We start from the raw sequence: 17,924 nt of genomic DNA on the forward strand, positions 1-17,924 counted from the left end.
CCTAATCATCATTTAGTCTTCCCACACCTGTTCCCGATCCTTTCCCCTGATTAGAGTCCCTATTTATTCCTTTGTGTTCCGTTCCTGTCCCGTCGGTTCCTTGTTTAGTATTCACCATGCTGTGATTGCGTTTCGCCCTGTCCTGTCGTGTTTTTGCTGTGATTGTGTATCGCCCTGTCCTGTCGTGTTTTTTGCCTTCATCAGATGCTGCGTGTGAGCAGGTGTCTCTGTCAACTACGGCCTGCGCCTACCCGAAGCGACCTGCAGTCTGTGGCCGCTTCTCCAGTTATTCCCCTCTACAGACTAGAGGATTTCTGTTATTCCCTGTTTGGACTTAAATAAACTCTGTTTCTGTTAAGTCGCTTTTGGGTCCTCTTTCACCTGCATGACAGAAGGAACCGACCAAGGAATGGACCCAGCGACTTCAGACGCTCGTTACACTGCCGTCAAGATCCAAGGAGCCATGCTCGGCAGACACGAGCAGGAATTGTCTGCTGCTCGCCATGCCGTGGAGAACCTGGCCGCTCAGGTTTCCGACCTCTCTGGACAGTTCCAGAGTCTACGTCTCGTGCCACCTGTTACTTCCTGGCCTGCCGAGCCTCCAGAACCTAGGGTTAATAACCCACCTTGCTACTCCGGGCAGCCCACTGAGTGCCGCTCCTTTCTCACGCAGTGTGAGATTGTGTTCTCTCTCCAACCCAACACATACTCTAGAGAGAGAGCTCGGGTTGCTTACGTCATTTCACTCCTTACTGGCCGGGCTCGAGAATGGGGCACAGCTATCTGGGAGGCAAGGGCTGATTGCTCTAACAAGTTCCAGAACTTTAAAGAGGAGATGATTCGGGTTTTTGACCGTTCAGTTTTTGGTAGGGAGGCTTCTAGGGCCCTGGCTTCCTTATGCCAAGGTGAACGGTCCATAACGGATTATTCTATTGAGTTTCGCACTCTTGCTGCCTCTAGTGAGTGGAACGAGCCGGCGCTGCTCGCTCGTTTTCTGGAGGGACTCCACGCAGTGGTTAAGGATGAGATTCTCTCCCGGGAGGTTCCTTCAGATGTGGACTCTTTGATTGCTCTCGCCATCCGCATAGAACGACGGGTAGATCTTCGTCACCGGGCTCGTGGAAGAGAGCTCGCATCAACGGTGTTTCCCTGCTCCGCATCGCAACCATCTCCCTCCTCTGGCTTTGAGACTGAGCCCATGCAGCTGGGAGGGATTCGCATCTCGACTAAGGAGAGGGAACGAAGGATCACCAACCGCCTGTGCCTCTATTGCGGAGTTGCTGGACATTTTGTTAATTCATGTCCAGTAAGAGGCCAGAGCCCATCAGTAAGCGGAGGGCTACTGGTGAGCGCTACTACTCAGGTCTCTTCATCTAAATCTTGTACTACTATGTCGGTCCATCTACGCTGGACCGGTTCGGGTGCTACATGCAGTGCCTTGATTGACTCTGGGGCTGAGGGTTGTTTCATGGACGAAGCATGGGTTCGGAAACATAACATTCCTTTCAGACCGTTAGACAAGCCTACGCCCATGTTTGCCTTAGATGGTAGTCATCTTCCCAGTATCAAATTTGAGACACTACCTTTAACTCTCACAGTATCTGGTAACCACAGTGAGACTATTTCTTTTTGATTTTCCGTTCACCGTTTACACCTGTTGTTTTGGGTCATCCCTGGCTAGTATGTCATAATCCTTCTATTAATTGGTCTAGTAATTCTATCCTATCCTGGAACGTTTCTTGTCATGTGAAGTGTTTAATGTCTGCCATCCCTCCCGTTTCTTCTGTCCCTACTTCTCAGGAGGAACCTGGCGATTTGACAGGAGTGCCGGAGGAATATCATGATCTGCGCACGGTCTTCAGTCGGTCCCGAGCCAACTCCCTTCCTCCTCACCGGTCGTATGATTGTAGTATTGATCTCCTTCCGGGGACCACTCCTCCTCGAGGTAGACTATACTCTCTGTCGGCTCCCGAACGTAAGGCTCTCGAGGATTATTTGTCTGTGTCTCTTGACGCCGGTACCATAGTGCCTTCTTCTTCTCCGGCCGGGGCGGGGTTCTTTTTTGTTAAGAAGAAGGACGGTACTCTGCGCCCCTGCGTGATTTATCGAGGGCTGAATGACATAACGGTTAAGAATCGTTATCCGCTTCCCCTTATGTCATCAGCCTTCGAGATTCTGCAGGGAGCCAGGTGCTTTACTAAGTTGGACCTTCGTAACGCTTACCATCTCGTGCGCATCAGAGAGGGGGACGAGTGGAAAACGGCGTTTAACACTCCGTTAGGGCATTTTGAGTACCGGGTTCTGCCGTTCGGTCTCGCCAATGCGCCAGCTGTTTTTCAGGCATTAGTTAATGATGTTCTGAGAGACATGCTGAACATCTTTGTTTTTGTCTATCTTGACGATATCCTGATTTTTTCTCCGTCACTCGAGATTCATGTTCAGCACGTTCGACGTGTCCTACAGCGCCTTTTAGAGAATTGTCTCTACGTAAAGGCTGAGAAGTGCTCTTTTCATGTCTCCTCCGTTACTTTTCTCGGTTCCGTTATTTCCGCTGAAGGCATTCAGATGGATTCCGCTAAGGTCCAAGCTGTCAGTGATTGGCCCGTTCCAAGGTCACGTGTCGAGTTGCAGCGCTTTTTAGGTTTCGCTAATTTCTATCGGCGTTTCATTCGTAATTTCGGTCAAGTTGCTGCCCCTCTCACAGCTCTTACTTCTGTCAAGACGTGTTTTAAGTGGTCCGGTTCCGCCCAGGGAGCTTTTGATCTTCTAAAAGAACGTTTTACGTCCGCTCCTATCCTCGTTACTCCTGACGTCACTAGACAATTCATTGTCGAGGTTGACGCTTCAGAGGTAGGCGTGGGAGCCATTCTATCCCAGCGCTTCCAGTCTGACGATAAGGTTCATCCTTGCGCTTATTTTTCTCATCGCCTGTCGCCATCTGAGCGCAACTATGATGTGGGTAACCGTGAACTGCTCGCCATCCGCTTAGCCCTAGGCGAATGGCGACAGTGGTTGGAGGGGGCGACCGTTCCTTTTGTCGTTTGGACAGACCATAAGAACCTTGAGTACATCCGTTCTGCCAAACGACTTAATGCCCGTCAAGCTCGTTGGGCGTTGTTTTTCGCTCGTTTCGAGTTTGTGATTTCTTACCGTCCGGGTAGCAAGAACACCAAGCCTGATGCCTTATCCCGTCTGTTTAGTTCTTCTGTGGCTCCTACTGATCCCGAGGGGAGTCTTCCTTATGGGCGTGTTGTCGGGTTAACAGTCGGGGGAATTGAAAGACAGGTTAAGCAAGCACTCACGCACACTGCGTCGCCGCGCGCTTGTCCTAGTAACCTCCTTTTCGTTCCTGTTTCCACTCGTCTGGCTGTTCTTCAGTGGGCTCACTCTGCCAAGTTAGCTGGTCATCCCGGTGTTCGAGGCACTCTTGCGTCTATTCGCCAGCGCTTTTGGTGGCCGACTCAGGAGCGTGACACGCGCCGTTTCGTGGCTGCTTGTTCGGACTGCGCGCAGACTAAGTCGGGTAACTCTCCTTCTGCCGGTCGTCTCAGACCGCTCCCCATTCCTTCTCGACCATGGTCTCACATCGCCTTAGACTTCATTACCGGTCTGCCTTTGTCTGCGGGGAAGACTGTGAGAGCCGCCAATAAACGCAGGATTAAGAGTCCAAGGTATTGTTGCGGCCAGAGAGTGTGGCTTTCCACTCGCAACCTTCCTCTTACGACAGCTTCTCGTAAGTTGACTCCGCGGTTCATTGGTCCGTTCCGTGTCTCCCAGGTCGTCAATCCTGTCGCTGTGCGACTGCTTCTTCCGCGACATCTTCGTCGCGTCCATCCTGTCTTCCATGTCTCCTGTGTTAAGCCCTTTCTTCGCACCCCGTTCGTCTTCCCTCCCCCTCCCGTCCTTGTCGAGCGCACCTATTTACAAGGTACATAAGATCATGGACATGCGTTCTCGGGGACGGGGTCACCAATACTTAGTGGATTGGGAGGGTTACGGTCCTGAGGAGAGGAGTTGGGTTCCGTCTCGGGACGTGCTGGACCGTTCACTCATCGATGATTTCCTCCGTTGCCGCCAGGATTCCTCCTCGAGTGCGCCAGGAGGCGCTCGGTGAGTGGGGGGTACTGTCATGTTTGTCATTTATTATCATGTCTTGTCCCTGTGCTCCCCATTCTATTCGTTTCCCTCTGCTGGTCTTATTTGGTTCTTTCCCTCTCTCTCCCCTCCCTCTCTCACTCTCTCGCTCTCTCTTCTCTCTATCGTTCCGTTCCTGCTCCCAGCTGTTCCTATTCCCCTAATCATCATTTAGTCTTCCCACACCTGTTCCCGATCCTTTCCCCTGATTAGAGTCCCTATTTATTCCTTTGTGTTCCGTTCCTGTCCCGTCGGTTCCTTGTTTAGTATTCACCATGCTGTGATTGCGTTTCGCCCTGTCCTGTCGTGTTTTTGCTGTGATTGTGTATCGCCCTGTCCTGTCGTGTTTTTTGCCTTCATCAGATGCTGCGTGTGAGCAGGTGTCTCTGTCAACTACGGCCTGCGCCTACCCGAAGCGACCTGCAGTCTGTGGCCGCTTCTCCAGTTATTCCCCTCTACAGACTAGAGGATTTCTGTTATTCCCTGTTTGGACTTAAATAAACTCTGTTTCTGTTAAGTCGCTTTTGGGTCCTCTTTCACCTGCATGACACCATTATAGTTGCAGCCTCCTTGTCTCAGTTACACAGTCCTGCTTGCGTCCTGCACTTCAGGCAAATAGCCTTTGTACCACATGATCCTAACAGATAATAATAACTCCCTGATGCATTTGGGGTTTATCAGAGAGCCAGTGATGCATTGCATAGATACAGCATAACAGCCACTTCCTCTCACAGTGGTGATTAGATCTTTAGGGAGTGCAGAGCAACACATACTCAAAAACACTTACACTCACCCACACTCAAAGACAAACACTTACAAACAAACAAACAAACACATACACATACACGCACACACACACACACACACACACACACACACACACACACACACACACACACACACACACACACACACACACACACACACACACACACACACACACACACACACACACACACACACACACATTGTTGTCTATGTTTCTGCAGACCTCTCTCCTGATTCAGGACCTCTTCCTGTGTTTCAAAATACTATAAGACCAGATAAAGAGGTTTGGAATCATACAACACATCCTTAAAAAACTAACTCGCCAAAGAAGACACTATAACATTTTATTTCTGATTGAATATGGAATAATGTCTGTAACCACATTCCCAAATTGATTGACAATTGTCATAAATTTTTCTTAGGTATGTAAAAAATGTTGACTGTCTGACTGAAATCCCTATGGCATGGTCCCCATTGTGCATCAGTGAATATTTTAGTCATTTGAGCAGTTTTCCCTAGTTATGTCAAATCTGGCGAGTGAAATTACTAATCATAGGCTCAACCACAAAGACAGTCATATGGAGAAAGAACAGCCTGACTGGACTGAACCTATGGCCTCCTCTTCCAGCGCTAGCTCAACTGCAAACTTGCACAAAGCCCTAAAAAAGGAGCATTTAGTATAGTCCATGTAATGCTTCAGAAAGTCAATCAATTGGTGGCTCATGGATAAACCACAGGAACTGCGGCTGCAGGAGGCGAAAGCCTCAAAATATTTTACGATGATTTCACCTCAATGCTGACAGACGTTGTCACAGTGACTAAGTGACTTTTGATGAGGATAAATGTGCACTTCATGGTCAGCAGGGCAGTTACAATAGATTCCTGGCGCATGTCGTAAACTATGGCAATGCTGGCGAGGGTTGGAGTTCCTTATGTGTGCTGCGGAGTTAAAAGCTTGACAGTTGAAGTGAAAGTGGTGAGTGTGTTTGCAGGTGCGCTGGCTGTGTGGTGGTGAGATGCACTGGTGATGTGCAATGCTGATCTCCGATCTTGGCTCTGCTCCTGAAGTCTTTATCTCCTGGAGTGTTGAAACTGCCTGATGGCAAGTTCTTCTTAGGAAACTCTTGCACATCCTATTTCAGTTTCCTCTGCTCCGACATGTTGTTTCTGACTAAATGCAGCCTCGACGCACAAGGGTAAACTACACCACACAGCAATCTGGAGCTAATATGAAAGGACGTTCCATTTTTACACCACAAATTATAGTAACACTTATCGTGTACCCCAGTTATCACAACCACTAACACGTCCCATAAACCTACCATAGATATTGGTTGTATGAGATGCTGTACTTTTACGTATACAACATGATATGGGGGAGGGGGTGGGGGTTGGGGGGGGGGGTTCACAGATGTTCTCATGAAGCAAAAAAATTGAATTCCAGAACTTCATCTGGTAAATGCTGCCTGGTGTCCCCTGACATGCCAGTCATGTCCCGAGTTTCAATTAACTTGTAGATCAGATAATGGTATTCCCTGGCTTAATTTAGTTACATCCTCATATCAAGGCCACATTAGCCATTCCTTAAGGTTTTGCACATCATGTGACGGATGAGAGAAATGTCCAACCGTTCCTGCCAATGACCTAAATGCATCAAGACTACATGTTCAAAAGGACTAAGCTCGATTAAGCGCTAGATTGCAACTAATGAGTGGAACTAAGGGATTTGTTGTTCGTGTGCTAACTACTGGTTGGGATACCGTTACAAAATAGTTAAGTTACCGACACATTTGTTTTTATGAAATGTAGTTTTGGTTTCTTTTACCGTTAAAAAAAATAAGGGGGTGGAACTTTTGCTGTTGTATATCTAGTGCAGGCAGCTGTAACAGGCATGTAATTATTGTAGATGTATTCATCATGTGGCATTTATTAATATATTATGATAATTGCTCTTTTTAAATCATTTTATTTTCATTATGAGGAGTATGGACCATACTACTGCTTTTGTCCTTGTGACGGTATACATATTTCTGAAGTTCCTGTGGAAACTGCTAGGTTTTGGGGCACACGGGTGAAGGTTTGACGGCTATACTGGTCTAGGTGTAATAACTGGTTATAGGCCTACTGATGTGGGAGTGGCTCATTTAAACATATGTGGCACAGACTTATAGGAACTGTCACTCACCCATGCCTCCTTTGTCACCCCTATTGTTGTGCTGCAAATTGGAGCTGGCAGACAGGTCCTCTGGGACGGGCATGGCCTCGTCTTGGTCCTCAGACACATCATTGGGAGGGGGGCTGTCCCTGCCTGCATGGGTAAACACCAGAAAACACCCATTAGTCACCAGAACATGGTTCGTTATTGCTCATATGGTAGAACCGTAATCATCTATAATCCATTATATGTGCTGTGAATTGTGCCACTCGGCTTGGGCTCTGTGCAACTCACTCTGAGGTCTGAAAACAGTGGCTTTTACCTGGCGTCTGAGACATCTCCTGTGCCTCCTCCGTCTCCATTCGGTGCAGGTACTCTAACGGGATAGAGAGAGACAGAGATGTAGATGTGTTTAAATTGTATCAACGGCACAGCAGGGCTGAAAAAGACAACATTATAAAAAGCCACAACTGACGAAAGCTATGACCTCTCTCTTTACAACTCTGTCACCCTGGCAAGATCCCTTTTGTCACACCGAAAGACACACCGCTGTCCCATTACATTACGACGAATTACAGACATTTTCATTACATGTCTGACAGAGAGGATGGGCTGGGAGAGTGGCTTGGCCCTGCATGACGGGCTATGGTGATGAGGAGCTTTCAGACCACGTTTGTTATTTATTGTTAATTTCCTGCCACCTAATCATCCAAAAACGCATACCGACTGCCGCAAAATTAAGCAGAAAATTCAGTGGCCCAAGGTCACTGAGGATACGGCTGTTTGTCGTGCCCAGCTGATCGACGCCCATGTTCACTCTAATTTACTGAGCATGCACCGCTGAGCGCGCCACTACCCGAGCAAAGACGTGTGCGAGAGGTGCAACCATCAGAAACAAAGAGAGAGGAGAGAGAGAAAGATAATAAAGAGAGGGACCCCGAGAGAGAGATAGAGACAGAGATGGAGAGAGGGGGGGGGGGTACAGAGATAGAGAGGGGAGGGATCCAAGACAGACAGGGAGTGTATCAGAGAGCGAAAGTAAAGAGAGAGAACCAGGGGACAGAGAGAGAGATAGAGGAAGGAAAAGGCCAAGGGGCACCAAAGTAAGTTTCTTTCGCACAAGAAGAGGGAATTTAGTGAAGAAGAGCACATCCCCTGGCCAGGGGCCTGCTGCATATCTGAGGAGTCACCAGTGCGCGTGGCCCCATTAATAATGCATCCGCCTCAAGCCTGCAGCAGATGGGCACAACAGCCTCAGCCTCGGCTCCGCCACTTCAAGAAGGCCCTTGGTGGAGCCGCTTTCCCGGCCCAGCCAGCCACACAGGGAGAAGTGAAGCTCCCTAAAATAGCGAAGCGAGCCCGAGGGAGAAGGGGAACCTAGGCCTTCCTGTTTTACTGACAGATGGCTCCACATATTTGGAACAAATAGTGGGAAGCCACCAAGCAGCCCCTGCTGCGGTCGCAACGCCCAATGTTCAGCGGACAGGCGAGTCAAGTCAGAGGTTCGACAACCCACGAACACCCAGGACCCAAGTGGGGGAGGTGGTGGTGGGTTGGGGAGGGGGTAGGAAGGGCAGAGGTCATTGGTGCAGAAGATGCTGGCGCAGCGAGCACAGTGGGTGTTAGATGCTGGTGTGTCGATACAGGACTAAGAGGCCCTGCCGGCACCATCATTCTTTAGCATCTGGAGTTTAGAGGTCGGGAGGGGGTGGTATTCTCATGTGTCTTTTTTTCTGGGCGGATGGTGCGAAGGGAAATACTGATCGTGTTGGTGGGGGACTTTCACAGAAGTGAGAAATGCATTCCCATGTTTAACCACACCACAGTTGTTAAGGCATTCAGGAAGCTGTATATTCACCCAAAGTAACAAGGTTATTACTTTTAGTTATGCTAGATTACATGTATTTCATTTTATTTGTTTTATCATCGTTTTGTTTCCTGGTTCATTATAAACCACAGGTGTTTGTAACAAAACCCAATTAGTTGGATATGTTAATGATATGTTATGTTGTAGTTCATTTCTTGTTGACAATTCTCAATATATTTTGTGTTATGTGGATGGTTTCATTCAGACATTATTTCAGAATGACACCACCTTAATCAAATATGACAAAACAAGGCACTAAGGGCAACACCTACTTTCTGAAAGTGCCTCACAAAGGGCAGGAAGAGTCATGGCAGTGGGTCTGAGTGCGCTCAGTAAGGGGAGGAGAGGCAGGATGAGGGCTGTGGGTTCACAACACCCCCAGTCCTAACTCAAGGGTGTGTGTGTGTGTGTGTGTGTGTGTGTGTGTGTGTGTGTGTGTGTGTGTGTGTGTGTGTGTGTGTGTGTGTGTGTGTGTGTGTGTGTGTGTGTGTGTGTGTGTGTGTGTGTGTGTGTGTGTGTGTGTGTGTGTGTGTGTGTGTGTGTGTGTGTGTGTGTGTGTGTGTGTGTGTGTGTGTGATGGCGGGTGGGGTGGAAGGGCTGTGCAGAGCAGGGTGCGAACACACGACAGGGAGCAGGGTGGAGACTGAAACAGTCAAACCGTTACACAGCCAAAGTGCACAACAACAGCAAACTTTGGATACTGGGAGGAAGTAAAAACCGACTGACAGAATTTTATAATGTAGACTATAATTTGGCAACACATATTTCTCCTTAAATGTCAGGAATATCAACATAAAACATATGTGAATAATATGGGGTCTATATGAATGAATAAAACAGTCATATGAAAATCAATACAATCTGAGGGGTGATATAGAACATTAGGCTTCTAGTTTCTAATAACTTATTTTTAAAGTAAAGTCAAACAAGAATTATATCATATCAGGTATCATTATTGAAATGTTTTTCCCCCTCAAACTATTATAAGTATAAGCTGTTTCTGTGAGAAGTGTGATTAAAGACGGTACTCGAAAGTCATAATTTGTTTCTCCAGAAAATCATTCATTTGGACAACAAATTCAGAACAGTGACTGTTGTTGCTAATTTATCCCCCCAAAAATAATGTAATCAGCTTGATTCATTTCATATATTTTGATACTGAGATGTAAGAATGAATATTAATTACTTTTTGTGTATTGAGACCCACCTCATTCATTCCAGTGTGAAACAAAACAGTATTTGTGCCACAACTCACTCATGCCTTAGCAACGACCCACCTGTGGGTCCCAAACCACCATTTGGGGAACCATGCCCTACTACATTATACCACGTAACATAACACTCAAAACAGTCATCGTTTTCATTTTTTTAAATCTGAAAATTATAGAGAGAATACTCATTAGCAATTAATGAAACGTGCAGGCATAAATTGAAAGATGATAATCGTACTAAGCTGATGTTTTGGCACCTATTGTGGGTTAGAGGGGCTACAGTATAGGGGCATTGAAAGGAGTTTCCTTATTGTGCTCATTTGCATCTGACACACTTCATTACACCGGTATTCAGTGAGAATCATTTTAATAACAGCCTTTATTTCTCTGTCTCCTTCCTCAGTATGCTAATAACAAGGATGCTGATGTGTCCACAAACGTGTATTTGCAGCATTCCAACCCTCCTCAATAGGAAGAAGCAGAAACATCAAATGTCATTGTGCTATGGGGTGGGTTGCAATTCATTGCTGAATTTACCAATAGTAATTGAAATATATCATGTTTTTTTTCTTGAGGGTGAGTCCATTTGTACAGGTTGCTGTGTTTTTAATTTTGGAGTCGTTTTTAAAATGAACGTTTCATTCAAAAAATAACTCATCACATTCCTACCATAATAAGGCCATCGCCCAAGTTTTCACATTGTTTTCTCATCTTTTCCGTAGAACAGAAACCTTTGAGGTGGCAGTGGTTTGCTTGAAAAGAGCAAACCTTGCTATCAAATTGAAATGCAAGTGTTTGGCTGCCCTATATTTAAAAAAAGAGGTGAGTAGCCTAACCTTGTCAATGTCAATACTGAATGAGGAGGTAGGCTATGCTGCTCTATAAAGGCAAAACGCAGTAACTACGAATTTGGTCATAAATGTTGAGTTGTTCAGAAATGGCCAAGGGTGTTTTCTGATTCATGTGGTGTATAGTTTCCTGACACAAAAACAAGCCAGTTGGTTAAAATATATCATGGAACTGCTGTCTGTCTAGACATAAAAATATTTTAAAATCAGATTTGATAAAAAAATCAATAAAAAACGTAGTTACTGCGTTTGGCCTTTGTAGGGCAGTTTGGACTGTCAACAAAATGGAAATACTATTGTTAACAACACATTAAAATCAAGTTAAAACCAAGATCAACATTGCTTTTGAAGTTTTGTGAGGACAATCTAGACAATGCAGTAATGAAAATATTATATCTTATTATTCCATATTAACCAAATTAATTAGCCGACTTGAGTAGGATTTTTCATTGTTTATGGTTATAGTTCTCCATAACAATAATAACATATCATACGTGTTGAAGCTTGTAAAATGTTGTCCCAGCGCACAATTGTATGAGGAAAGTATTGTGGAGTTGTTTCCCCATTATTTCTCTTACAATTAATATTCTATGGTGTTCTTGTTGAATGTCAGTTTCACAACATGTTAACAGTAGGCTATACTTGAGCCCTGCCCACCAATACTATCAACACACGTGTCAGGTTCGGATCAGATCAACCAATAATTCAGACCGTCTTGGGTATCTTGAAAAGGAATTTTGAAGAGTGTGTCTTTTTCATGTAACTTTGAAAAGGGCATAGAAACAGATTACGTTTTTCAAGACTCTCGGCAACGCAGTTATAGCCTATTTCCTGTCGCTTTCATTGAGGACTGTTCAGATCAATTTTAAACATGCTATTTAAATTGACTTGGTTTCATTTGTAATAATGGAGAGTGGACTTCTGAAATAAGAACTCCAGCTTGAATGTCATGATGTAAAATGGTTGGTAGATTTCAGATATTCATTTTGGATGCGCACAGTTGCAACAGGTGGCAATCTGGCACGAAAAGTGAAACGAGTCTATAGAAAACTTTGAAACCAAGGATTTTTTTGTTTTTGTTTTTATGTTTAGCCTAATTCTAATATGCTTAATTGTCAATGGCAAGACATATAGCCTACTGCTTCGATATGGTTAAGATTGTGAGCAATTCCTGTGATCTCCTAAAAATTGTTTGGGAAAGGAGGAAAATATTCCATTATTCCATTATTTTCCTAAGACAATACATTCGATATTAATTATAATGCGTATCAAAATTGTATAACATTCATGTAACATTAAAATGTTCCTTCATTTAGTCAACTCGGTTACATTCACCACTCGCGTCACAGGATTTCAGACGCTCACACTCACGCACCTGCCCCAGACGTCAGGACAATGTTTTCCAATCTGTTTAACATAGTTCTTTTTTTTTTAAAGAGTAACGATATTTCATTTCTTACCATTTAGAAATACGAATAAACACTTTAAATGACATTGAACTTAACAAGCATCGTGAAAGTTACTCTACCTGCTATTCCTTGAGTTTGCAATATGAAGTTCTTCCAACTCCCCCCCGCTCCATGTGTAGAAGTTCGAAGCGCCGCGGCAGCCCCATGGAACTCTGCCCTCGGTCCCTCCCCTCTCCACTGCACTTCCTCTTTCCAGCCTAACATTTCGATGTTTCTGTGCTCGACTGAAGCATTTTGCTTGCTTTTATCCAGAGGCCGAGTCTGCTCGGGGAGTCGATGCAGCAGCCCTTGGCACTTGCTTTGTGTCCTGCAAATAAAAGCTGACACCCAGTAGACCATTACTGGCAGCCATGCATGAGATGGGATGAGGCGCACCAGGCTGGGCGCACAGGAGACTGGACGATTCATTGTTTATTTATTTACTTCGTAGAGAAGGATGGAGACTCCTCACTTGCATTGGCAGCGCCCCTTCAGTCACCTGTTCTGGCATGCTATAATAGCCACAGTGCGATTAAAATAACAAACTGTGTTGGTTTCCCGATTAATAATCGAACAACTGTTGTGACTGATTACATTGACAACAGCCGACAATCATTGTAGAAAGTTGCATCCTTCCTTTTGCTTACGTATCAACAAATGAATACAGTCTCATATACTTACCTATACTTGTATACTATTTGAACACTTATTTCATTATTTAAAAAATGCATAATTGAATGACATTTCGGGAACGTAAGCTAATAGGCCTATAGGCCTATATGCCTAAAAAGGCTATCACCCAAGTTTTCACGTTGTTTACATCCTTTCAGTAGGACAGATGCCTTTGAGGTAAAATAGAGAAAATAGAGAAAAGGGAGCTCTGTCTAGATCAGGCGATGAGTTTGAGGACAACGATCTGTTCTAGAAGTGTCGTTTGACATGATTTATTTCCAAGCAGCACTGCCATTGGAATAACGGGAAGAAAAGTAACATGCGAAAACACCTAATTACAATTTAAACAGACTCCTAAAGACAAGCATCCCATTGACGCAATGATACTGTGTCTCTGTAAATCAGCTGCATCCTTGTTGAGGGATACCTCGGCATGTCCCTCCACTCCAATTCTTGAAGTACTGCCTCTATAATTGCATTGTTTTGTTTCTAGTGCATTGAATTCATATTCTGCCAACATAGTAGAAACATTTCAGCCAACATAGTTTAGGGCCCATGTACTTTTGTTCTTTTTCTCAGAATTCATAGTAGTTTGTCAAATGTATATATTTTTTAAACTAACATGTTCAGAACATTGGTTTATTACAGTGTTGAGCACAAATAGGATATTGCCTCAAATTATTCAAAGCCAAAATCTTTTGTGGATTAATAATTATAAAAATGGTCAATAAATAATGAGTAATATACCTCTTATTTTATTCAAACAAGTGGGCTCATTTTGTCTGCCATGTTTTGTCATTATAATACCTTAAATGACGTTTCGGGGACAGGGAATCTTTGCTGCAAGTATGCTAGGAGAAAAGTGACAGTTGTTCCCCATTATCCCATTCTTTTCGGACCTTTCTGAGTGGTATTATCTGTGGAGATGCAGTGTGTTCTGGATAGCTGAGTCACCTACAGTGGAAGGCAGCCCTTATCTACAAAACAGCACAACATTCACAGGCAGTTGGTCTGGTCATGGTGCAAAAGAGGAACTTTTCACAGGAGTGTGTGTTTTTTGGTCTGCTGTTTCCACATGTCAGTATGGATTACAACAGTCTCCAAAAGAGTTATCTTGATCCAGCCTCTATAAAAGTATCTTCAGCTACAGTACAGGTCAAGTAAGGAACTTACTGTGAGCGAGAAGCCAATGTCAATAGTTGTGTCATGGCGTTAAAGCCCCCCCCCCCATAGGCCAACTCCTGACCTGAGGCCAGACAGAGGGAATCCTGGATCAGAGGCGTGACCCATGACAACGCACGCTCCAATCATAACCAGCAGAGGAGCATGGTCTTCCCAGCCGTAGAGATACCACCCTATCCCAGTGACACAGCAGATCTTCTCACTCAACGTGTGTGGGGCTTACACCAGGACACAAGGACACAGTCTAGTTTAAAGAGAGGTTGAATCACAATGTTTGCAGGTGGTACAGTTTTGTTTTTGAACGCCACTATTTTTTAAACTTTCAGTAACATTAATAAAGCCAACAGGTTTAATGCGTTATGATGGGGTTATAATGCATTGTAAAGACTTTGAATAAGCATGTGTATTTAAACAAAATGTTTTGATCCTGACTGGATAAAAGCCCTTTTCAGTCAGTTAAACATTTTCTACACCTTATGTGTCACGCGGGACTAGGTGGGTGAGGAAGGAGTCAGGCGCAGAGAGTTCCACTGGGAAAAAAAGTGCTCTTTCATAAGGCACACAAAATTAGACAAGCCCAACAACACAGGGCGCGGACAGTAAAAGTGACCACCCAAAACACAGGGTGCCAAGTCCAGAAAAGACACACCTCTACCTAAAACGCACACACGTAACATAAAGACAAAACAAAAGGAACTAAGGTCAGAACGTGACAATATTATTTTTTCTTGCGCTGATGGTCAGTGGCCTGGAACATAATTACAAAAAAAAATGTTTAGACTGCAAATTGACCGCAACAAGTCCAAACAGTTATAATATTTCACTAAAACACAATCATCTCAAACCTTGCTTACATTTGTATACAATCACATATACAGTATCTCTCTAGTATCCACGGGAAAATATTTACAAATGAAAATCACTTGGATCTGATTCGTTGGTGTACAACGATGTAATATATATATATATATATATATATATATATTTGCTCAGAAAACTTGGGGGGCCAAATAAAATCACCCAAGGGCCAAATTTGGACCATGTGCTGCCAAATTGGAAACTCTGATTCATAGCAATGTTTTATTTCACACAGTGGCTTTCATTAACATACATGATCATCATAGACCAGACGACATACACCAAACACAATCCTACACTGCTTTAGGTTCTTCAACGTATTGTAAAGCATTTTGCTGCAATTAAACATCATTACCTGGATTGCCTCATAATAACAGCATCTCTATGTGGCCAACAGACTAATGAACAAAATATTCAGCCTGTTTCTTATTTCATGGATCTTTAAGCAGTATTCACAGTTTATAATCTGGAAGCACGAACAGCATGTAGCCCTTAATTGGTTTCAACACCTTAATAAGTCAAAGATGTTCAAGACCGGTAATCAAATTAAATAGTCACATGTATCTAAAACGTCAATTGGAAAGTGAAAAACTCTTTATTTCAGAGTAAATTAAATTCCCCTCGGCACACTAAAGCATCACTTTCCTTTTGGTAATTATCTGCTGGAATGGATGTGTCACTAGAAGGAGTCAGGCAAGCTTGACATTTAGCCTCTGTATAGAGAAATGAAGACAAAAAAAATGTACATGAGGTTAGAGAAATGAATCTCCTGGCTAGGCAGGCATTGAGGAGATCCTGAAAAGGGGACCAATAATGAGATTCAGTCCATTGGCAACCTTGTGAGAAAGGAATGTTGTTTTTATATCTAAAGCACAAATATCAATATGCTCCTTGGCAATTAAGAGGCATGTTTATATACATTTTTTGTAATCTCAATTTTGGAGGGCTTTTATTATCTGAGCACACAGCCTCTCAAGCATGCCTGGGTATATGAAGCTTTAGGAAAGTTGTATTGTCTGCTGCTAAACTGCTACTGTGGCGTTTGGTAACAAACTGCACAGTAAAAAACTGGGGATGAAAACAAGAGTCTAAACTCATTTAAACTTTTCATTTAAAAACATTACATTTCTAGCTGTGAAATTGGGATTGTAAAGCGGTTCTATCAAATACAAGTAAGACAGACAGCTACTTGTGACATTGAGCTATATTGATTAGTCAAAGACGCCTGGTCCCAGGTCTGTTTGTGACAATGACCATAAGAGTTGGCAAAGACAAACAGATCTGGGACCAGGCTAGTCAGAGACGTCTGATTCCCTCAGTCAAAGACAGGAACAGAGCAGAACCCTACAGTTGAACGGTGGTTAACACATGTCAATTACTGTCCAGCAGACAGGCCCACACCCAGAGTGGCACAGCTATTAATTAACATCAAGCACAGAAGACTGCACAGATGAAGACTTTTGCTTTCGCTGTCTCAGTGATCTCTGGTGGACAGACTAGGTAAACATTCTGGTACCTTGATCGAGCATCTGACCAAATTCCGCAAGATCTTAGTTCTGGGTTAACCAAGATTAGTGTCTCAGTAACAAGTATACACAAGGGGGAATGGGGAATGTTGAATGAAAAGTCTATACAGACAAAAAGTGCTTGAGGTTGGTCAAGCGGTTAAGGCCCCACCCGTCTTCACACTAAGATACATGCGCTACCTCAGTGTGAGCATGATATAGACCAGTGGTTTCCCAACCCTGGTCCTCGAGTACCCCCAACAGTACACATTTGTATTGTAACCCCGGACAAGCACACCTGATTCAACATGTCAACTAATCATCAAGCCCTCAATGAGTTGAATGAGGGGTGTTTGTCAAGGGCTACAACAAAATGGTGTATGTTGAGGGTGCTCGAGGACCAGGGTTTGGAAACACTATCTCAGTGAGAATGAAAGTCTTTCCTGGTTGAGGGTTGAGGAGAAATGGACTACTTCCCCTGGAATATTTTTGAAAAACATTTGTGTGCTGAAAATCCCTAACCACTTGTATAATCTATTTGCATACAATTCAAACAGACATACCCCATCAGACATGACATCATGGAATGCTCGGCCGCCAGAGGTTACTCAGGCAAAAAGGAAGTTTATCTTTAAAAAAAACACAGCACTTGTATCACAGCACCTCTCCTCTTTCTTAACATCTAATACTGTATGAATATGTTTATATGAATAGTGTATAAGACATTTGTTGTTGTTCTGTCTTGATGCCTTGACAATATACATTACACTGAGTTTACCAAACATCAGGGCATGGACTCTACAAGGTGTCGAAAGTGCTCCACAGGGATTCTGGCCCATGTTTACTCCAAGGCTTCCCACAGTTGTGTCCAGTTGGCTGGATAACCTTTGGGTGGTGGACCATTCTTGATACACACGGGAAACTGTGTGTGTTGCAGTTCTTGTCACACTCAAAACGATGCGCCTGGCACCTACTATCATACCCCATTGAAAGGCACTTAAATCTTGGGTCAGAGACTCGGGCATCATCCTAAGGCCACGACTTCTCCGACCTGAAGGACACCGATGTCAAGATTTTCCCCAGTCTGATTTTGTTTGTTTTCGTTTTGTCTGTGGCATACCGCATCATTTTATAAACATTGCATGCTAAATAGTACGTAGTACAATTAGTACACAGTATGCAGGAGGGGCTACCGGTAGGGGCTACCGGTACAGAGTCATTGTGGAGGCTATATGGAGGGGCTACCGGTACAGAGTCAATGTGGAGGCTATATGGA

General features: G+C 44.2%; 1 protein-coding gene across 7 annotated transcripts in view; it reads right to left on the reverse strand.

Annotated features, from left to right (window-relative positions):
- Positions 1-12,818, reverse strand: part of LOC124041421 (DNA-binding protein Ikaros-like) — a 29,766-nt gene extending 16,948 nt beyond the window's left edge. For 2 of the 7 annotated variants that reach the window (XM_046358972.1, XM_046358971.1), the window contains exons 1-3: positions 12,512-12,818; positions 7,380-7,433; positions 7,088-7,210 (exon numbers count right to left, since the gene is read on the reverse strand). In XM_046358972.1, the coding sequence (XP_046214928.1) occupies positions 7,088-7,210; positions 7,380-7,433; positions 12,512-12,791 (457 nt within the window). In that variant the 5' untranslated portion in view covers positions 12,792-12,818. Of the gene's footprint in view, positions 1-7,087; positions 7,211-7,379; positions 7,434-7,544; positions 7,970-12,511 lie in introns of those variants that run through there. The other 5 variants (XM_046358975.1, XM_046358974.1, XM_046358973.1 and 2 more) reach the window with 5 other exon arrangements.
- Between the last annotated feature and the right edge of the window lie 5,106 nt (positions 12,819-17,924).

This window comes from Oncorhynchus gorbuscha, linkage group LG08 (genome assembly GCF_021184085.1).
Source record: "Oncorhynchus gorbuscha isolate QuinsamMale2020 ecotype Even-year linkage group LG08, OgorEven_v1.0, whole genome shotgun sequence".
Taxonomy (NCBI): domain Eukaryota; kingdom Metazoa; phylum Chordata; class Actinopteri; order Salmoniformes; family Salmonidae; genus Oncorhynchus; species Oncorhynchus gorbuscha.